Source organism: Oreochromis aureus, linkage group 11 (assembly GCF_013358895.1).
Source record: "Oreochromis aureus strain Israel breed Guangdong linkage group 11, ZZ_aureus, whole genome shotgun sequence".
In the NCBI taxonomy this organism is placed as follows: domain Eukaryota; kingdom Metazoa; phylum Chordata; class Actinopteri; order Cichliformes; family Cichlidae; genus Oreochromis; species Oreochromis aureus.
Window position 1 is genome coordinate 36,011,025 of NC_052952.1, and position 23,271 is coordinate 36,034,295.

At 43.9% G+C, this 23,271-nt stretch overlaps 1 protein-coding gene across 1 annotated transcript in view; it reads right to left on the bottom strand.

Moving 5' to 3' along the window:
• Positions 1–23,271, bottom strand: part of LOC116319476 — a 146,177-nt gene that overhangs the window by 71,472 nt on the left and 51,434 nt on the right. Inside the window, exons 11-13 of the mRNA XM_039619944.1 lie at positions 8,148–8,418; positions 7,813–7,856; positions 6,531–6,816 (exon numbers count right to left, since the gene is read on the bottom strand). Coding sequence (XP_039475878.1) covers positions 6,531–6,816; positions 7,813–7,856; positions 8,148–8,418 — 601 coding nt within the window. The remainder of the gene's footprint in view (positions 1–6,530; positions 6,817–7,812; positions 7,857–8,147; positions 8,419–23,271) is intronic.

Genomic DNA, 23,271 nt, shown 5'->3' on the forward strand with positions numbered 1-23,271 from the left:
TGATTTAGGACAAATACTACAACATAGCAGAAATGCTGTAATTCAGCAAATATACTATGCTATGGCACAAATAGAAAGAATATGCTCAAATACTATGATTTTGCTCAAATAATATAATTAAGCAATAACACTAAGATTTAGCAGAAATACTGTATTTAGCACAAATACCGAAAAGTAGCAGAAATACTATAATTTAGCATAATAGTAATAACTTGCACAATTACAAATATGGACATGGTAAATGGCCTGTATTTATATAAGCGCTTTTATGGTCCCTAAGGACCCCAAAGTGCTTTACATATCCAGTCATTCACCCATTCACACACTGGTGATGGCAAACTACGTTGTAGCCACAGCCACCCTGGGCGCGCACTGACAGAGGTGAGGCTGCTGGACACTGGCGCCACCGGGCCCTCTGACCACCACCAGTAGGCACACAATAAGATACACCCATAAAAAGGCTCTCTCTCTCTCTCTCTCTCTCTCTCTCTCTCACACACACACACACACACACACACACACACACACACACACACACAAGCAGCAGCAGCAGAAGCAAGTGAACAAATAGGGGCTGTACATACAGTGTTTCCTGTATGTTTCTAGGTAGGTCAAAAAGCCTGGAGCTGCTTAATTTTAATCCACCAATCAGAAAGGCTATGTACTTTTTCCCCCAAAACAGGTGCACCTGTTTTTACACATGCAACACAGAGACAGGATTTGTGCAGTCTATTTTTCATAGTGAGGACTCCTCTCAAACAAATGGCTATAATTTCCTAACCGTAGGGTCTAGAACAGTCATTCTTACACTGTTTTGTTCAGAAGAGATGGGGGATTGTCAAGTGTTGTGTGTTTAAAGTAAAAATATGAATTTGTAGAGATACATGACATGGATGAGTGGTTGACTTACAACCCATGAAAGCCCCAATATGGAAATTTGAATGTCTCAGCCGTCAGATGTGATGGGCTGGTTGGGAAGTCATGCATGACTTGATATGTCAATTTGAAAATTACAGTACTCACAGAGGATTGGCTCCCTGAGGAGCTGGCAGGAATACATAGAAATACTATGATTACCCAGAAATACTGCGTTTAGTAGAAATATTATGTTTTAGCACAAATACTATAAAATGGCTGAAATAGTATGATTTAGCACAAATGCTGTATTTAGCACAAATACTGAAAAGCAGCAGAAATGCTATGACTTAGCACAATAGTAATAACTGAAATAGAAAAATTGGAAAAGCAAAATGAACAGCTGAAAAATGCTGAACATTCTAAGGCTCCCTCAAATGTAATTGTTGAATGAAAAAAAAAAAAATCAGCAAAAAAAAAAAGTATAACAGTCACACAATCAAAAATATGGACACATATGGAAACACACATGCACAGAGACACAGGATCAAATTCAGTCAACCAGTCTAAATATATTGAATTTAAATCATACAATAAGATGCTCCCATAAAAACGCTCTCTCGCCCTCTCTTTCTCTCTCTCTCTGTCACACACACACACACACACACACACACACACACACACACACACACACTAGCAGCAGCAGCAGCCAAATAGCCTGGGAGCTGCTGAATTTGAATCCACCAATCAGAGGCTGTATACTTTTTCCCGCCAAAACAGGTGCAGCTGTTTTACACACATGCAGCACAGAGACAGGATTTGTGCTGTCTATTTTTCATAGTGAGGATTCCCCTCAAACAAATGGCTATAATTTCCTAACCGTAGGGACTAGAACAGTCATTCTTACACCGTTTTGTTCAGAAGAGATGGGGATCTTAAAGTATTGACAATTTATCATTACAATATGAAGTATTGAAGATATTTGACTTCTAATGTACCATAACTGAGTAGAGGCAAAGCGAAAACTGCCTTGACATGCCCTCAAACAATGCTTTCTAACTCTAAATCTATTTGGAGTATCAATATCATTCTTTCACCGTAAGAGACAGCAGGCTTTGGTGAACAATCATGGAAATTTTCAGGTCTGTGTGGAAATCCATCAAAAAGATATGACGAGAGAAAAAAGTGGTTCATTTCCAGAGTTTGAAATCTGAAGAAATCTGAGCGAGGGATGAATTTCCTACCCTCAAACAAACCCAATTCATGGCCAAATGGTAATAGGTGAGAAAGAAATTCTTGAATTGTGAGCGTCAGGAGTGTCTGAAGATATACTGGGACAAGCCTCATGTCTTAACTTTGCTGCGTTGAGATATGACGATTTGAAAATGCCTCTCATTAGAGAAATCCAGTGGTGATTTTGAACAAGCTCTCCATTGACTTTCTATGCAGTTTTCAGACTTTGTGTTGGTGTGAGGAGATTTGCCAAAATTCTATTATATAGAAATACTGTAATCAGCACATATACTGTAACATTTTAGAAATTCCTCCACTTAGTAGTAATACTATAACATAACACAAATGTTATGATGAGTTGAGCGGCTGGTACTCTGGTGCAGTCAGCACAATCTGGAGCTGAACACTCTTAAAACTGTAGAGATGACAGTGGACTTCAGGAGACATCCTCAACTCTGCCACCCTCATCATATCAGACAGCCCTGTGTCGACTGTGGAGATCTTCAAGTTGCTGGGTACCACCATCTCCCAGGACCTGAAGTGGGAGACCAATATCAACTCCATCCTCAAAAAGACCCAGCAGAGGATGTACTTCCTGAGACAACTGGGGAAGTACAGTCTTCCACAGGAGCTGCTGATCCAGTTCTACACTGCAGTCATTGAGTCTGTCCTGTGCTCCTCCATCACAGTCTGGTATGGTGCAGCCACTAACCAGGACAGGTGCAGACTGCAGCGGACTACAGGCAGCAGAAAGGATCATCGGCGCCCCCTGCCCTCCATCCAGGATCTGTACCTCTCAAGAACCAGGAAGCGGGCAGGAAAATCATCACAGACCCCTCACACCCTGGACACAGACTTTTTGATCTGCTGCCCTCTGGCAGGCGGTACAGAAGCCTGCAGACCAGGACCACCCGACACAGGAACAGTTTCTTTCCCTCGCCATCTCCCTTCTAAACAGTTGAACTGTCACACTGCTCCCACTGCCAGACTGCAACTGCACCTTATGTACATTCTGTAGTATTCATTCCACCTCATTTCATTTCTGTATTTTATGTATATACGTTTAGATTAGTTATTTATAGTTGGTTTACACAGCTTTGTGTATGTATGTGTATGCATGTGTAATGTATATATAGATAGATGTGTGTGTGTGTGTGTGTGTGTGTGTGTGTGTGTGTGTGTGTGTGTGTGTGTGATTTACATTGCTGTGCTCGAGAGCCACCATCTACCGGAACGAAATTCCTTGTATTTGTCTGCACATATACTCGGCCAATAAACACGATTCTGATGATTTGGCACAAAAACCATGATTTGGCAAAATACTATGATTTAGCAGAAATACTATGATTGAGCAGAAGTACTAAGATGTAGTAAAAGTACTTTGATTTAAGAGAAATCAATTATGGAGGAGTAATACTTTAAAATGGGAGAAATATTGATACACACACACATTCACAGAGCCTAAAGGGAAGAGTATTTGTGCCATGGAGTGTTAAGAAGAATGTGAGGTCCATATTAGAAAAGCTGGTAAAAAGTTTTCAGAATTGTAATAAATGATGAATATGAATTAGTGGTCTGTGATAGTGTATTAATTTGTAGGGCAAAAACATGTTGTCCAAGGTAGAGTTGAACCCACGACTTTTTGGGTTGCAGACCTGTGTCATTACCAGCTGCGCCACTGGGAAAGACAGTGAGCACTTGGGAAACAGGGTGATGAGCAGTCAGAATTAGATCGTGGTGAGAGGCAAAGAGCGCCGTTTTTGGAGTTACAAAACGTCATGTAACTCAAAAACTAGGTGGACTAGAAGCATAATTCTTGTACTGGGTGAATCAGCGGACTTTGGTGTACTTTGACTGCGATTTTCATTACTCTTTGTACATCCGTCGCTGAGATATGACGAGAGAAGAAACTGCAGACCTCAGATATGATTGGCTGGCTGGGAAGCTGGCAGAAATATATAGTAATAGTGTGATTAAGCATAAATACTACATTTAGCAGAAATACTGTATTAAGCACAAATCCTATAAAAAGCAGAAATACTATATTAAGCAATATAAAAATCCTATAAAAATGGTATAAAAGCAAAAATACTGTAATATGATTTGGTAGAAAAACTATAATTAATCAGAAATACTATACTGGGTAGAAATACTATATTTAGCACAAATCTTATAAAATAGCAGAAATAGTATGATTCAGCACAATAGTAATAACTTAAACAGAAAAACTGGAAAAGCAAAATGGACAGCTGAAAAAATGCTGAACATGCTAAGGGTCCTTCAAATGTACTTGTTAAATGAAAAAAAACTGAGCAAAAAAAAAGTGTAACAGTCACACAATCAGAAATATGGAAACATATGGAAACACACATGCACAGAGAGACACACACAGGATCAAATTCAGTCAACCAGTCTAAATATATTGAATTTAAATCATACAATAAGATGCTCCCATAAAACTCTGTCTCGCCCTCTCTTCTCTCTCTCTCTGTCACACACACAACACACACACACACACACACACACACAGGGAGAGAGAGAAGTAAGTTTCTAGCTCAGTCAAGCAGCCTGGGAGCTGCTGAATTTGAATCCACCAATCAGAGAGCCTGTGCACTTTTTCCCGCCAAAACAGGTGCATGCAGCACAGAGAGACACAGGATTTTTGCAGTCTATTTCTCATAATGACGACTCCCCTCAAACAAATGACCATAATTTCCTAACTATAGGGGCTAGAACGGTCATTCTTACACCGTTTTGTTCAGAAGAGATGGGGAATCTTAAAGTGTTGACAATGTATCATTAAAATATGAATTATTAAAGATATTTGACTTCTAATGCACCATAACTGAGTAGAGCAAAGCAAAACTGCCTTGACTTGCCCTCAAACAACGCTTTCTAACTCTAAATCTATTTGGAGTATCAATATCATTTTTCACCGTAAGAGACAGCAGGCTTTGGTGAACAATCATGGAAATTTTCAGGTCTCTGTGGAAATCCAACAAAAAGTTATGACGAGAGAAAAAAGTGGTTCATTTCCAGAGTTTGAAATCTGAAGAAATCTGAGCGAAGGACAATTTCCTACGCTCAAACAAGTGTAACTCATCTCAGAACGGTAATAGGTGAGAAAAAAATTCTTGAATTGTGAGCATCAGGGTGTCTGAAGATATACTGGGACAAGCCTCATGTTTTAACCGCTTCGTTAAGGAGATATGACGATTCGAATATGCCTCTCATTACAGAAATCAAGCGGTGATTTTGAACAAACTCTCCATTGACTTTCTATGGAGAGTTTTCAGACTTTGTGTTGCTCTGAGGAGATTTTCCAAAATTCTATAAGTCTCACAACAATGATGGTGACATTTTCGGAAAGCCAGCAAAAATACCTACGTTTTGATGTATAATGTGTGGAAGTTGAGTGAAAATTGAGCAAGTAGCAAGAAGTTGTTGGGACATGAAGAGAAGACTGCGAAACCTACAGTGGCACACTGGAAGCCAAGTGCATAGCAACCATAACAACGCATGTATTTTGTGAAAAAATCACAATTTTCCAACTCAAAACTTTAAGAGGCATAAAAATAAAACGGTAAAAGATTTGAAAAATCTGATTTATTCCTGAATAGCCCAATAATTTGAGAACATTTTAAAGTTTGAATGGTTGTTCTACGTGAAAGTAGGAAAAAGTAGTTAAGTTTCAAAAACAAGCAAAATTTAGCAGAATTGCAGAAGTTTCCCATTCATTTCAATGGGACAAATTAAAGGAAAAAAGTGGAATATTTTAAAAAGTATAACAGTAATAAACACCAAAAGATATAGCGATCATTAGCAGAAATAGCAGAATAGTTTAAAATTTGAACGGTGAAAATCGGCTGAAAATTGTGGAAGTAGTTAAGTGCCAAAAAAAGTGAAAAAGTGGCAACTAGAATAATAATAATAAAGTATAAAGAATAAAGAGAAACAGGAACTCAATAGTGTGGATGCTTAAAGCATCCACACAATAAAGAGAAACAGGAAAACAATAGTGTGGATGCCTTAAAGCATCCACACAATAAAATAAAATGACATAAGAACCCTACAAAGAAACCCTCCATCCAGTCAAACCAAAGTAACTGGAGGTTCCCAGCTGTGATAATGAGAGAGGGTACACCTGTCCACCTCAGGTTTTAAACAGACAGACAACCTTTCACACCCACATTTAATTTAGAACCAGCAATAAAGCCAACAAGCATGTGTTTGGACTGGAAACCAGAGCACTCTGAGGAAAAGCCTGCAGGCACAGGGAGAACATGCAAACTCCACACAGAAAGGTTCCAGCCAACCAGGAGGCTCAAACACACAACCTTCATGCTGTGAGGAGACAGTGCTAACCACTGCACCACCATGACACCACCAACACAAAAACCTGTTGATGACACAGAGTTTACACTCATGCATGTTGGTCTTACCTCTGGATGCTGAGCTGCTCTCTGGTAACTTCTGCACCAGATCAGTTCTGTTCATGTACATGAAAACTTCTCTGGTCACCTCCACAGACTGCTGACCAAGTTTATCCATCAACAGATTCACTACATCTGCTCTGTCTGATGATCGATTAAACATCCATGAGATATATGACAGATTCTTCCAAGGAAAAATCAACTGCAGGATTTTCTTGAATTTCTCGAGCTCATTGCCGTTCAAATCACTCAAAGTTTCTAAAAGCAGATGTTTAACAGCTGCCATTGTTGCCACCTGGAACAAACAATTCATTCACACGACACATTTTTTTTTTATCAGTTCAAGTATGCTTATGAAAAATTTATCAAGAAAGCAGAAGGCATGATCCTTTTTTAAAATATTCAATAGCTTTTGTTTTTATTTATTCAGGCTGCAGTTCTTCTCTCATAATGTGCAGCTAAAAAGTAAAATTTATTGAGAATATTTCCATGATTTCAGATTATCATTATTAATCTTTTGAGCCTTTTCTCGATAGAGACAGTGTAGAGAGACAGGAAAGCAGGGAGAGATATAGAGAGGGGAAAACATGCAGCAAACTCGGACCAGGACTCTGGTCTACTGCTCTCCACCCATATGGTCGCCGGCTCATCCCACTGAGCTAAAGCTTTTATTTGCTATTAGTAAATCAGCAAATGACAAAGTTTACAGGTTAGAGTCAAATATCCATCATATATCCCCCTCTGTAATATTCTTGTCAATATTCTTGATATTTATTTATAATCACCTCTGTAAATTCTTCATATTTATAATTGAGCAATTTGTATATTTTTTTTATTAGTGCTATTTCTTAAATTTGTAAAATCTGTAACATATTGTATTGTTTAAATTGTTTAGTCTATTGCAGTTACTGTGTTGGAGCAACCCAAATAATTACCTTTGGGAATAATAAAGTATTCTGATTCAGATTTTTCATATTTTTTATCAAATATTTGTAAGTAGCATAAAGTTGAATCTTTAAAGTGTTTGATGTTTTCAGATTTCTCTGTCCTGTTGAAGGACAAATGTACATGCTGACACTTCCTCAGCTCATCCTCAGTGGTAAAGACATCCTGACATTAGTGTTGGAGAAAATTACTGCTGAAGAAGTCAAACTGAATGAAGCTTCAGTTTGTCACAAACATCCAGCAGAAATCATGAGAAAAATGACTCAACATGAGAACTGATGATACTTTAGTACTCTGACTTTCAGCCTGCTGTCTTGTACTGAATCAGAGATGTGACATGACTCACTTTGTGGATCAGTGCAGAGCGTCGTTCATCCACAGAGTGTTTCTCTGAGGAGAAAAGGGCTCAAAGTCACTCATGACAAACACATTTAACAACTAACTGACAATTATTCAGGAAATAGGACTTTGGAAAAATGGACAATATGCAGAATTACACTGAAACCTCCTCAGCAATAATAAACAGTATGAAGGAGTCATTTTTACTCCTGACAAAGTACCTAAATATGTGTTTTCTTTTGTCTTTATTACAATATTATACATAATGTCAAAGAAGAAGACTTTACTTAGAGGACATGCCAGTTTTATGGTTGTAATTTGGTTTTGATTTTTTTGTCTTACTTCTAGGCAGTGAGCTGCAGTCTGACAGCCTCTGAGCCAGATCAGTCCTCTTCATCTCCTTTAAGACCTCCATGGTCTTCTCCACTGACTGTTGGCCGTAAGTCTGCACCATCAGAAACACTGTGTCCTGCAGGTCTGTCCTCATGTACTGTGTCAATGGAAAGTCAGATTTCTGATGATGAATTTGTTTCTTGAATTTGCTGAGCTCCTGGTCATTCAGAGCAGCCAGAGTTTCTCGAAGCAGTTCAATAACAGACTCCATTGTTTCTACCTGGAAAATTCAAAGAAAATATTCATGAGATAAATGTGACATTTCTCAGTTGGATTCAGGTTTTTTTGTTTTCCTACTTATTTAATTTGTACATACTGTTCCTTCAATAAACTGTAATTCCACAAATGGTGAGAGGTCAGATTTCTGCACTGTGGAGTAGTGGAGTTTCTACTTAGCCGCTGAATCAAACAGTTATCATACTGTGTCTTGCAAAGTATGGTAAAGCTATGGAAATAAATATTTGTCCGTTTTCCACTACAAGCAGACTTTGTGGATGATTTCAGCTGCACAAGGACATGTATATTGTCTGACTACCAGCTAGTTTTTTCCGCTGTGACATTTGTGTGAAAACTGACTTCACTGCAGCACATGGACACAAAACTAGGAGGGGATTCACCATTTTGGTAATCTCCTCAGCTTTTCAGCACAGCAAGTAAGTGCAGTTACTGGTGGATAAAGGAGGGGGCACTGGACACGGGACTTACTGGAATACATTTTTAAGCTACCTAGCAGCAAATGACCCGCTAATGACTGGTGAACTACACATGAACAGCTATCCTTTGTGTGTTTTCTTGTGGGTTATTGCTCGCAACTGTCAATAAGGTGAAGAAGCTAAACAGAGAATCATGGAAGATGACAAAAATTCGAAAAGATTCATAAAGATTCTTTGCCATCCAAATTCAGCCAACTGTGCTACACTGTAATCATCATGGAGTGGCTAGGGGCATTATGGCAATGCTGATAGTGAGCAAAATAGGATGCCAACCATCCAGCCTTAATCAGCTAATACTTCCAGCTATCAGACAAGCCAAACACTAATCTTCAGGTAACAGTTCTTCTCACATTGTTTGCTGTAATGCAACAGCAAAAAAATGTTATGGAGGTCCTGGCAAAGCAATAACCCTCTACTGCATGACTTTTTTAATTTTGGGGAAAAAATATTTCTCCCTATTTTGGGGAGCTTTAGGGTCCCTAATAATATATCAATCATAAAATTTGACACCCTGCCCCCCCAAACAGATATTGGTTTGTTGCTTCAAGGCAACACTGTGCAACAAGGGTAGTAAATGCCAAGTTATTCTATAATAAGTTGTATTAGTACAACAAGGATGAACAAATAAATAAACAACAATGTAAACATTTCACAAAACAATAAAACACCAAAATACATCCAACATTTGACCCTAACCCTATGCACACGCCACAAGACACACACACACACACACACGCACGTTGTGTTTCCATCACTTTTGGGGACATTACATTAACTTACATTAATTTCCTGGAGACTTATCCTGACTCTACCCATCACAAGTCCCTGCCTGAACCTTACCCCAACCCTGACCCAAGCCTTCACCCTAAAATTGAATGATTTATCTTGCAATTTGTCCCCATAAATTAGGCGAGACCTCACAATTTGAGTGTGTAAACAAATTTGTGTTCCCACAACAATAATACATGACCACACACACTGACACCCACACAGCAATATTGGTATGGCAGGGATCAGGCCCACACAATGTGCTTACACATGACCCACATACACGCAAAGAATGACGGCCCTTTGGTGGCCCAGACCTGATTTGCCAGAGGTGGCCCACATGGGCCAGCACAAGGCCAGTTTCAGACACCCTGGTCGTCCTGTGCTGGCCCATGTGTGGATTACCTCTGGCAAACCTGATCTGGGCCACCAAAGGGCCGTTATTCATTGCGGTATGTGGACCATCTGTAGGTGGTGTGCAGCCACGGGCCAGCTGTAGACTGTGCTGGCCCAGAACAGTTTCAGCTCTGGCCCCAGATGTCAGCATAATGTGTACCTTAATCAAGCCATGCAATAACAACATGTGCCGGAACATGCAAAACAGTGCAAAAGTAACATGCCGAAACTCTGTTCAGACAGTGAATGGACTGGTTTTTATATAGTGCTTTTCTACTCTCCCAGATTACTCAAAGTGCCGGCTTGATACCAGATCCTGGCCAGACCTGCTTGCTATGTGGGCACTAACACACACAAAGACACAGTTACTTTACCAACTGACCCCTGACCCCTGAGCTCCTAAGTATCCCTCAAACCTCATTCAGGGATCCACTCCTCTACTTCACTGTCACTCCCTGAAAGCTCACTGTCCTCACTTTCTGAGGACAGAAAGTGCACATTCCCTTGGTTTCCTTGCATAAAAGGTTTTTACATCCATGTCCTGTAATTATGAGTAGATTGTAAAGTAAAAAACATTGACTATGATCATATAAATGCACACAAACACATCTCTACACACATATTCAAATGCATTATATTGCCTGAAAAAAATTGGGCTAACTGCGCAGTGTTGCCTTGAGGCAATGAATGAAAATTAACAGTTTTACTGTATAAATACATTTTAAAAAGTAGAACAAACAATCAAATATGCTTCTTAACATATTCATGCACATACACGTATTTTTTAATATACATTTATTTCACTATAAACATGTAAAATAGTGATCCTTATCTTGCCTCCTAATGGAGATGTCTCTCATGTAGTGCAGCTTGCAGAAAGGAAAGTCACACCACCTTCAACTTATCATTTTATTGGAAAGAGATGTGCCTGGTAGCATTATTTGAAAAAAAAAAAGTCTTTTTTTTTTTTGAAGGGCCAGTGTAAGGCATGAAAATGTGGTTTGTTGCCTCAGGGCAACGCTATGCTGTAGAGGGATAAAGATTTTCTATTTTTTCGTTTACTTTTTGGAGCAATGCCCTTCTGGATAGCCCCGGGAGCTAATATGCCATTGTCTAAATATGAATCCAGAAAAAGGCGATGTGAAGCCAACCAATGCTGGATTTCTGTGGCATAGAGAGGAGTATTATCCTTGACATTGAGGAGAAAGAAGCATGACGACCTAAGTTTATGTACCTTGTCAAGTTTATTAACACACAAGCTAAGTTAGTGCTACACCCATTGTTTGGATATATAAATGACAGCAATAAGGCATCAGCCAAGTTTACACCAAATCTCAAATTAGAGAGGAAGATTGGCAAGACAATTTTTACAACAACAGACACACCTGTGAACCACTCAAGCAGTATTAATGCAAAGCCAAAAATGCGGAAAGCAAAAAGGGACTCACTAGGTCTACCGCAACTTTCATCAACCCCGCTCTCTTTTGCCATAGTAAGCATACCATGGCCCCCTCCGCAAATCGCTACCTTATCGCGGTGGAGGGGTTTGTGTCCCAGGGATCCCAAGGGCTATGTTGTCTGGGGGCTTTTAACCCCTGGTAGGGTATGCCGTGGCAAATTGGTACTGGGTGAGGGATCAGACAAAGAGCCATTCAGAAAATCCCTATGAGAAGAGGGAGGGAACAGTTAACCCTGCCTGGGACAGGGTTACTGGGGAACACCCTGGAGACTGGCAATTGGACATGGAATGTCACCTTTCTGGAGGGGTAGAAGACTGACTTAATGCATGAGGTTGAGAGGTACCGGCTCATCTAAACGCATGGCTTGGGCTCTGGAACCAGATCCTGGAGAGGGGAAGGACTGTGTCTCAGTCTGGAGTTGCCCCTGGTGAGAGGCGGCGGGCTGGGTTGGGTATCCTGGTATCTCCTCGGCTTACTGCCTGTCTGTTGGGGTTTCTCCTAGTGAACGAGAGGGTTTGTTCCCTGGACCTCCGGGTCTGGAATGGGCCCTGACCGTCGTCTGCGCTTATGCGCTGAGTGGCGGTTCAGAGTACGCAGCCTTCTTGGAGTCCCTGGGTGGGGTACTGGAGGGTGCTCCGCCTGAGGACTCTGTTGTCCTACTGGAAGACTGCAATGCTCACGTGGGCAACTACAGTGAGACCTGGAGGGGCGCGATTCGCCTCCCGAATCTGAACCCGAGCGGTTTTTTGATATTGGACTTCTGTGCAAACCACAGTTTGGCCATAACAAAGACCATGTTCAAACATAACGGTACTCTAGGCCAAAGGTCAATGATTGATTTTGTAATCGTATCACCAGACGTAAGGCCATATATTCTGGACACTCAGGTAAAGAGAGGGGCTGAGCTGTCAACTGATCACCACCTGGTGGTGAGTTGGATCAGGAGGCGGGGGAGGACGCTGGACAGACCTGGCCTGTCCAAAACATACAGTTAGGAACGCCTAGCAGAGGCCCTGGTCTGTGAGATCTTCAACGCACATTTCCGGCAGAACTTCAACAGCATTCTGAGGGAGACTGGGGACATTGAGGCCGAAAGGACCATGTTCAGCATCTCCATTGCCAAAGCCACTGCGGTGAGCTGTGGCCACAAGTCGTTGGTGCCTGTCGTGGTGGTAACCAAGCTGAAGAAGGAGTCGGGCTTGGTTAGCCTGTGGGACTTTGGAGGCAGCTGATAGGTACCAACAGGCCAAGCGGAACGTGGTGCAGGCAGTGGCTGAAGCAAAAACTCGGGTGTGGGAGGGGTTCGGAGAGGCCATGGACAAAGACTTTCGGACTGCCTCGAAGTGATTCTGGCAAACCGTCAGGCGTCTCAGGAGGGGAAAACGGTGTTCTACCTGTATTGTGTATAGTGCGGGTGGAGCGCTGCTGACTTCGACTGAGAAAATTGTCGGGCGGTGGAAGGAATACTTCGAGGACCTCCTTAATCCCACTGGCACGTCTTCTGTGGAGGAAGCAGAGTCTGGGGACGAAAGGGATGACCCGCCGGGCGCGAGGTCACTGAACCAGTTAAACAACTCCTTGGTGGCAGAGGTCTGCCCCAAGTTCCTGAAGGCTCTGGATGTTGTAGGGCTGTCTTGGTTGACATCCCTACAATGTTGCGTGGAGATCAGGGGCAGTATCCCTGGATTGGCAGACTGGGGTGGTGGGCCCCATCTTTAAGAAAGGGGACCAGAGGGTGTGTTCCAATTAGAGGGGAATCACACTCCTCAGCCTCCCTGGGAAGGTCTATGCCAGGGTGCTGGAAAGAAGAGTCCATCTGTTAGTCAAACCTCGGATACAGGAGGAACAATGCGGTTTTTGTCCTGTTGTGGAACACTGGATCAGCTCTTCATCCTCTTAAGGATACTTGTTTCACGGACCCAGCTCTGGAGGACTCGGGGTCCGTGAGCAGTGTGGACTGTTGTTGTTGTTGTTGTTGTTGTTATTATTATTATTATTATTATTATTATTATTTGGTGTATGTGTGTGCACAGTTCCACGGTCTGGGGGTTTTGTTCCATGTATCTATGTATAGGGAGGCACCGACAGGCCTCTGGATGACTGTCCACGCCCAAGGAGGATGCCACACACCTGCAGCGGATCAGCGTCGGCGGAGGGAGCTACTTAATGGTGTGGGGAAGCCTCCACCGATGCGGGATCATTGCGTGAGACTCCACGTTAGTCTTCCAGTTTAGGTGAAGTCAGTGAGTGCATGCCTGCTATTGTGGAGTGCCCTAACAGCTGCTTCTATTATTTTCTGCAGAAACAGCGTGGAAAGCCAGAGCAGCGAGCATGGAGAGTGCAGACACATGGGAGCGGAGAGCACAAGACACGGACTTATCAGGGAGGAAGACACGAAACGGGAGTCAGGGAAATGCACGGGGATTACTTGTGTTAATATTTACCGCACTGTAAATAAACGCACTGTAAACTGCACAGAGTCCAGCATTTGGGTCCTCCTTCCCACATCCCCACGGTTTGTCCTGCCAAACCGTGACAACTTGAGGGTGCATGGGAGTTTGCCCAACCAGTCTACATGTGTTTTGTGGACCTAGAGAAGGTATTCAACCGTGTCCCTCGGGGAATCCTGTGTATGGGGTCACTGGCCCATTGCTACAGGCCATTTAATTCTTATACAACCGCTGCAAGAGCTTGGTCCGCATAGCCGGCAATAAGTTGCACTCTTTCCTGGTGGGTGATGGGCTCCGCCAGGGCTGCCCTTTGTCACCGATTCTGTTCATAACTTTTATGGACAGAATTTATAAGCTTAGACAGGTGGCGGAAGGCTTTTACTTGGTTGGTCTCAGAATCTCATCTCTGTTTTTTGCAGATGATGTGGTTCTTTTGGCTTCATCAGGGGATGGCCTCCAGCTCGCCTTGGAACGGTTCACAACCGAGTGTGAAGTGGTAGGAATAAGAATCAGCACCTCCAAATCTGAGGCCATGGTACTTAGCCGGAAAAGGGTGGAGGGCCCACTCTGGGTCAGGGACAACCAGTGGAAGAGTTTAAGTATCTTGGGGTCTTGTTCACGAGTGACAAGAGAAGGAAGTGGGAGATCGACAGACAGATTGGTGCTGCGGCTGCAGTGATGCGGAGGTTGTGCCAGTCTGTTGTGGTGAAGAGAGAGCTGAGTGTAAAAGTGAAGCTCTCAATTTACCGGTCAATCTACGTTCCTACCCTCACCTGTGGTCACGAACTGTGGGTAGTGACCAAAGAACGAGATCATGGATACAAGCGGTTGAAATGGGCTTCCTCCGAAGGGTGGCTGGCCTCTCCCTTAGAGATAGGGTGAGAAGATCAGCCATCTGGAGGTGGCTCAGAGTAGAGCCGCTGCTCCTCCACATCGAAAGGAGCCAGTTGAGGTGGGCTTCTCTGCTTGGCCTACCCATTGAGATGGGGTTGGCAGCTTTCGCAGGTGATGCCTAAATGGGGTCTGGTAGGTGGAAAGCCTACAATCTGGTGGTGCAACGATTACGGGCTTGATTAATTGGTTTGGTTAACAGGTAGAACCTTCTGACAAACCATGGGTGTCTATTTATGGGAGGGGGTGTTATGGCCCTAGCAGGGCCTCCTCCTGAAATTGCCCTGGTGTGGATGTGGTCTTTCTTTCTCTCCTGCCTAGATGCTGTCTGTTGGGTACAGCTGACTCCCATCAGCAGTTAGAGGTACTTAAGGCCAGAGAAAGGTGAACTCTAGCCCAGAGAGGCTTGTGGTGTTGCAGCTGGTGAGCTGTGTGTGTGCATGCTGCTTGATTACTCCTGCTCTGTGGAGAGGAGTGCGTTTGGTGATTAACCTTTTGTTTTACTTATTTTTCAGGGCTTTGACCAACTACTGAGTTTCATTGCGTTTTCTTTTTAAAAGGTGATAGCGGCTTGACCGTCTCTTTGAGTTAGTATTGTTGAAACGTTAATAAAACCTTTGAATTTAACCCTTTTGGCGCTTTCTCTCCTTTTTCAATCCACACACTTTTTGTTACTTACCCTCATTCCCTGGACTGTTAGGGTGGAATGTAACGCTTATCATGGATGGATGGATGGATGGATGATACCATGGCTCAATGTAAGAAACTGAGGAAATCTCTACACAAAGAGAAACTACGCTTTCTCCATGGGAAGGGACTTTGTTTCAGCTGCTTAAAACAGGGTCATATGAGTAAGTTTTGTAAGAAGAAATCAAACAGTGAATTCTATTCACTGGCTTATCCAAACGTGTTCCACACAGTGAGCAAGGATAAAGCTATACCAAAGGAAGAGCCACCACAACATGATGAGAAGCAGTCTGTGATCAGTGGGTTTGTGGAGACAGGTAATACACTATGTTGTGGTATTGGTGCCAGGAACAGAGATGGCATCCTTGCTATTGTTCCAGTTCAGGTTAAGGCAAAAAAAAGATGACATGGTGACTGTCACTAAGACATAGGCAGCAATGCAACTGAATTTTTTGCACTGAAAAATTCAAGAATTAGCTCAGTCTACATGGAAAGTGTCATGTTCGCTGTGCAGATGTGGAGAAGAGAGGACCCAAACGCAGGACTCACAGGTCTGCTGAGGCTGTGAACGGTGTTTATTGTGAAGTGTTAGGAATAAAATTATAGTTTTTTTTGTTTTGGTTTTTTTTGTGCCAGTAGTAGTAGTAGTAGTAGTAGTAGTATTTATTTTAAGTTTTTACAGACTGGACAGACATCAATGGGGGATAGGAAAGGGATAAAGAAAGATAGGAGGGAAGGAAAAACAGAGGGGAAGAGGAACAGTGAGAGAAGACACACAAAAAAATCAGCTTAATAACATGTTGGAACAAAAAATAAAAGAAAAGAAAACAAGCAAAAAGAGAACAAAACAGTAGGGAGATCACAGCAACCTAGATAAGTACAGTAACAGTAAATAAAAAATATTGAATGCTACTGAGCAGCATGTAAGACCAACAGCGCACGGTATGCTTTGTGGCAGCAGCACGCTTGTATTGAAAATGTTTCTCCATGTAACGATCTGCTAGAGGGTGTGGGGAGCCATAGCCCTGCCCCCAGGGCGTGAAGCAGGCATGGAGGAGATCCAGCCGTGCCAGAGCGGACCGTGCCCTGGGCTCAGGGGCTGAGGTCCGAGGGCCTCACACCCCCTGGAAGGGGCCCGACCTAGCTACGAGTGCCAGGCCCAGCCAAGCAGCCAGTACGTACCTAAGCGCCCAGCCCCGGACAACGAGAACCACCAATGCACCAACGGACGAGGGCATCAGCCACTGGCAGGGAGTGCAGTGAGGGGAAATAGACCCCCACACCTTGAAAATGTTGCCAGAAAGGTGGAGTCTAAGACCCGGCCTGACACATAGACATAGACAAACAGGCACACACGGACACAAACATGCATTTCCACCCTCATGCACACATATACAAATACTCCGCACTCACCCAACGCAGAGACAAACAGAAATGAACACTGAACACACACTCACACTCCCCAAACATACTCTATATAAGTACCATCGTCCCCAGAGCGGCAATCCGCCCCTAGACCCAGGAGATGTTGCCCTTAGCAGACCGTCCCCGGTCCCGCAACAGCAGGGAGGCCCAGCATCCTAGACCGTGACCAGACTGCCAACTCCTCCTCTCAGCCCCCCGACCCCGATGGTAAACAGCTAATGGGGGCATGTGGATGTGGAGAAGAGAGGACCCAAATGCAGGACTCACGGATTTATTGAGGATGTAGACAGTGTTTAGTGTGACGTGTTAGGTATAAAATTATTAATTAAAGCTGTTTTTATGTGATTTTATATACACATTGCAATTGTGCTCATTAAGAGTTGGCACTCCATATAATAAAGGTCAAAACCATCAATTTGGCACCATGATTGAATTGAATTATTGAGACTGACATGTTGAGTTGCAGAAGGATTTGCAAACATGCTTACACATCATAACTAGTTAAAGTCAGGGTGATATTTCTCTGGAGCAAGGGGGTCTGAACAGAATGTCTCAGACTTAGACAATAAGTAGAAACAACAGGCTGCAAATTGCTGGCTAATATACAGCAAGGTTAGGGAATGAGGTGGTTTTCCTTCTCTGTCTTTTTCCCAGGAAAAGGAGCAGGTGTGAGATGAGGTCAGATGTGGATGAAGTGTGGGAGAAGATCCAGTTGGGAAACAGCAGGACTGGCCGCATCATTTCCCAGAAGAAGATAGTCATAATAATACTTGTTGTTGTTGTGATATAACTGTATTGCCCCGCTTACAGGGACATCCTTATGTGAAGCAGACTGTCGTTCACATTGACATCCAGCGTGCTGTAATATGTAATTTCAACTCTTGAAAAGAATTAAATCTTTTAAGAGTAAGTCATCTTGCTCCTCCCTTCTTTTCCTCCCCATCCCCGGCTGCCTCCTCTTCCCGCTCCAACACACCCACCCACACAAGTAGGGCCTTGGGGTGCGGGTGTGTCACCAGGGTGCAGGGGAGGCATTCCCCCCCCCCCCCCTTCTGGCCACCTGTGCCTCAATTTTATTCCACAACTTAGACATCCACATTACTCACACTCTCATAACACATACATATAGGGCCTTGAGGGTGGGCACGTTAATGGCGTCCAGTGGACGGTCTGTGTATTCAACCCCACCTCTGGCGCCGGTGCCCACCTCTCAATTTTAAATCCATGTAGACACTGAGGGTTCTTGGGAGGGGCCGTGCTAACACCTGCTGCTCTCTGGCAGCAGCACCATGCTCTCCCGTGTTTTAAATGCACCTTAGAACAATGGGCAGCAACACTACCCATGAGCGGGAGGAGGGAGGTTTGGGGTCTTCACACACCCCTGTTCTCCGCTGGCCATTGGGGTGGGGGGGGCTGGGAGAAGGTGTTGGCCGTCCAATTGGGACCTCCCTGCTGCTGCGGAGCCTGGGGCAGTCTGCTTGCCTCCACCCCGGGGGAAGGGGTAACATCTCCTGGGTCTAGGTGCCGTTTCCCTCTCCAGGGGTGAGGGTAACTGGACCTAGGGTATAGAGTTTGTTTGGGGAGTGTGATTGTGTGTACAGTGTCCATGTATGTCTATCCCTACGTTGGGTGAGTGCTGAGTATTTGTATATGTGTGCATGAGGGTGGGAATGCATGTTTGTGTCTGTGTGTGCCTGTTTGTCTGTGTCTATATGTCAGGTCGGGTCTTACACTCCACCTCTCTGGGTACTCCCAGGCCCTCCAAAGGCCTATCTCCCCTCACCACACTCCCTGCTGGTAACTGATGCCCTCAGGGGTCGGTGCGTTGGTGGTTCTTGGTGTCCGGGGCTGGGCGCTCAGGTATGTACCAGCTCACTCCCGGTGACTACTTGACGGGGCCTGGTGCCTGTTGCTCGGTCAGACCTCTTCCGGGGCAAAGGGGGCCCTCGGGCCTCCGGCCTCCGGCCTCTGGGCCTGTGGCTCGGTTCACTCTGGCACAGCTGGCTGCCGGCAGAACCGGCGGGCACGCCACTGCAGCCCCCTCTGGCGTCTGTTCCGTGGCTACTGGGTGACCCCTCATCTGGGGCTCTCCTCAGCTCTTCCCAGGAGGGTGGCACGGATGCCCCTCTGGTGGTCCTCCTTGGGCTCTCGCACTCTGGGGCCTCTGAATGTCTGGAGCCTGGATCTCCTCCATGCCTTCATCATGCCCTGGGGGACGGGGCTATGGCTCTCTACATCCTCTAGCAGACCATTACATGGGGAAACCTTTTGAATACAAGCGCGCTGATCCACACAGGTGTGCACACGGGTGTTCACTGTTCATAGACATAAACTACACCTTTATTGGCTGCTATTTCCAAGCATATTATGCGCTGTCGGTCCTGCTTGCTACACAACAACATTCAATATTTAGTATTTACTGCTGTTTACACTTAGCTAGATTAACGTGATGGTGTTGTGTTTAGTATGTTGCTGTTTTTTTTGCTTGTTTTCTCTTCTTTTTCTCTCAACAGATGATCCAGGAGATTTTTTTTCTCTTTCTCTTTTTAAGTGCCCTTTCTCACTGTCCCTCTTCTCTTCTGTTTTTCTTTTCCTTCATCTTTCTTTCTCCCTTTCCTATCCCTCAGTCATGTCTGTCCCGTCTGTAACAACTGAAAATAAAATAAAATAAACAATAACAACAAAGGTTGATCAAATGGACCAATACTGCAAGGCTGTGATGATCCATTTGGCAAAGTAAATCCATTGGGTATCCTTGTTGGTCTTCAGACAACAATTCTGACGGCTAAAGAACCAAATGGGACAGGCAAAAAAAAGAAAAGAAAAAGTAAGTCAATCTCCTGTATTCCTTAAAGAAAAAAAAAAAACACTAACAGCATCCTTGCTATTGTTCCAGTTCAGGTTAAGGCAAAGAAAGAGGACAAGGTAGCTATCACATATGTTTTCTTAAATATAGACAGCACGGCAACATTTTGCACTGAAAAATTCATAGCTCAGTCTACATGGAAAGTGTCATGTGCACTGTGCAGATGTGGAAAAGAGAGGACCCAAACACTAACTAATGACACATGAGAAGTAGAACTGAACATAATGCACACAGACAGTGGACTAATGGCAATCAGTGGCATAGCTGCAAGGAACAAAGTAGTATACAAACTGAATATACTTGGCCAAACTGGATGAACTATGGAAACAGCAGCTCAGATACGACTTTCCTGAATGTAGCCAAAAAGAGCAACTGGAGATGATGATGCTGCAGTTTACCTGTGCACCGAGGCATCAGGCCTACTATGCCAAATTAAGAGGCATCACTTCTATGAGATTGGAAAGTTCCTAATGCAGGTGTTAATCACAAGATGGCGCCTGTGTGTTTGGCATGCCGTCAACCGCTCTTTTTTACCTGTTTGATTTTATTGTTTTTAGCTAATGTTGTGCAACATGTCAGTTCAATACTGTCGTATGATCGCCAGACTTTATTGGAAATCGGCTCATCCACCAAAGTTTCAGTTTGGTTTGGTAAAGATAGCCAGGGTTTTCTGCCTCCCTACCTGGAAGCAGTACCATTGCGCTGCCATCCCCTACCACTGCCACCAGATATGCGGAAGCGGCGCAGGAGACGGGTACCCGTGGAGGTCGCCTCGTTAAGCTGAGAATCCGATTCTTACCTTCCTCACGATCTACGCTCCGTTCGTCAATCTTTCCCACGACTCCTGGTACCATTGCGTGCTCTGGATCCTGTGGATTCCTGGTTGGTTCCCGTTGTCGGCTCTATCGGGAGCAGCCCTGTTAAATCATTCCCTCTTCGGCATCTGCGTTGAGGGAATCGACCGATCAAACCTTCGATCGGTGGATCTGGTTGTCACTACCCGGAGGTCTCGAACCAGCTCCCCTCAGGTTGGGCTTAATAAATGCCAGATCGGTGGCGAATAAGACCTTCATCCTGAAGGATTTCTTTTCTTCCCATGCATTGGATTTCCTCTGTTTGACTGAAACCTGGACTTCACCTGGTGAGTTAAGCGCTTTTTTCTGAACTGCTGCCCACCGGCTGTGCTTATTTTAGCGCCCGAGAGTTTCTGGTCGTGGCGGGGTTAGCTGTTGTTTTTAAATCACACTTTGAGTTTAAGCAACTATCCTCATGGACACGCCACACCAGTTTTGAACTTTGCCTGTGTGAACTGGGCCACTCGCCTTCATTGCTGTGTGCAATAGTTTATCGGCCTCTAAATATAAAAAGGAGTTTTTATCTGAGTTTTCGGAGTTTCTCGCTGACTGTGCATCCCGGTATGACCAGGTCCTGCTACTCGGTGATTTTAATATACACGTATGTTGCCCAGGGAAGCCCCTGGCTAAGGAATTCATGGACCTGGTGAACTCTTTTAATCTTGTTCAATCTGTTAACACTAGATTTACTATCCTGTGCAAATTTGCGTAACTTCCCTAAACCCAATACCCCTAGAATTACTGGCTTTTTTATTTTCTGGTGCAAGTCCCGAGGTGTTAAGCACCCTGCTGAGATTTTCACAGGTCGTCAGCTTGTTTCGCCTACAGCTTTTGTTGTGCTAACCACCCATTGTCCTTGAGGCCTGGCACATTTGCATTTGCTCACTCAGAGTTGCTCAGATCCAAGGCAGGCCAAACCTCTGTGTTACAACTTTCAGAAATGCCTGATAGAAATGCTTCAACTTACTCATGAGATTTTGACCACATTTTTTTGCGGAAGTCACAACTATACTGAATGCACGACCGTTGTTGCCAGCTGCAAGAAATGCTTGGTAGGGAACAGCTGTTCCCTACCAAGGTTCGTTCAAAGTTTGAAAGACTTTGAAATAAAACAGACTTGTGTACCCATATATTGTGAATGTCTGTCTTTTGTATGTAGGTTGTAACACAGAGGTTTGGCCTGCCTTGGACCTAAGTAAACAAATGCCAATGTTGCACAACACACACACACACACACACACACACACACACACACACACACACACACACACACACACACACACACAGCAAATCTGCATTTATTTGTCCCACAAGTGGAAAATCTGCATTGTCATTGCAAAAAAGTGGACAGAGCACGGTATAGAAAGTGCACTATACAAACAATCTGGAAACATAAATATGGACACGTGTATTCAAAAATATTGGTGTATGTATACACACACACACACACACATATCTATCTGTGTGTGTGTGTGTGTGTGTGTGTGTGTGTGTGTATATATATATATATACACACACACACACACATAAAAAAAAAAAAACACCCAGCACGCCCCTGTGGGCGGTTTATCCTTCAAGCTCGGGTCCTCTACCAGAGGCCTGGGAGCTTGAGGGTCCCTTGCAGTATCTTAGCTGTTCCTAGGACTGCGCTCTTCTGGACAGAGATCTCCGATGTTGTTCCGGGATCTGCTATATATATATATATATATATATATATATATATATATATATATATATATATATATCTGTATGATATAGATGTGTCTGTGTGTATAACTAGACTTTATGCTTTAAGTTCATGAACTTATGGCATTCATTTCAATCCTGTTTGTAAGAGCAATCATGTGTCCTGTTGGTGCCATTGTGGATTGCTGGTCAGAAAGTTTTCTGGTGCCACTAATCAAAGAGACAATGCCCGAGATAGATTCATTTCAATTATGCAACACCTTCGATTTGATGACAGGGACACGCGGGCAGAACGGGTGAAAACAGACAAATTTGCAGCGATCTCCGACATCTGGACACGCTTCAACGAGAACTGTGCTAAGAGTTTCACTCCAGGGGGGAACACATGACCATAGATGAACAGCTGTTCCCTACCAAGGTTCGTTGTCCATTCACCCAGTATATTGCAACCAAGCCAGACAAATTTGGGATCAAGTTCTGGATGGCCACGGATTTGGACACCAAATATGTCTGCAGTGCATCTCCTTACTTGGGAAAGGACCCCAGTCGTCAGAAGGGAGAGAGGCTGGCAGAGAACGTGGTCATGAAACTGATGGAGCCGTTTTTGGATGATGGAAGAAATGTCACAACGGACAATTTCTTTACTTCACTGTCACTGTCGCACAGACTGCTGCAGCGCAAAACAACATTACTGGGCACGGTGAATAAAGTCCCGCGTGAACTTCCTCAACTTGCAAAAGATACTGCAAAGCGAGAGGTATTCTCCACTTCAGTGCTTAGAAGTGGCAGTGTGTCCTTGACAATTTATGCACCTAAAAAACCAAGACTGTGTGTGTTCTAAGTTCCATGCACCAAGGCGTGACGATCGGTGACGGCA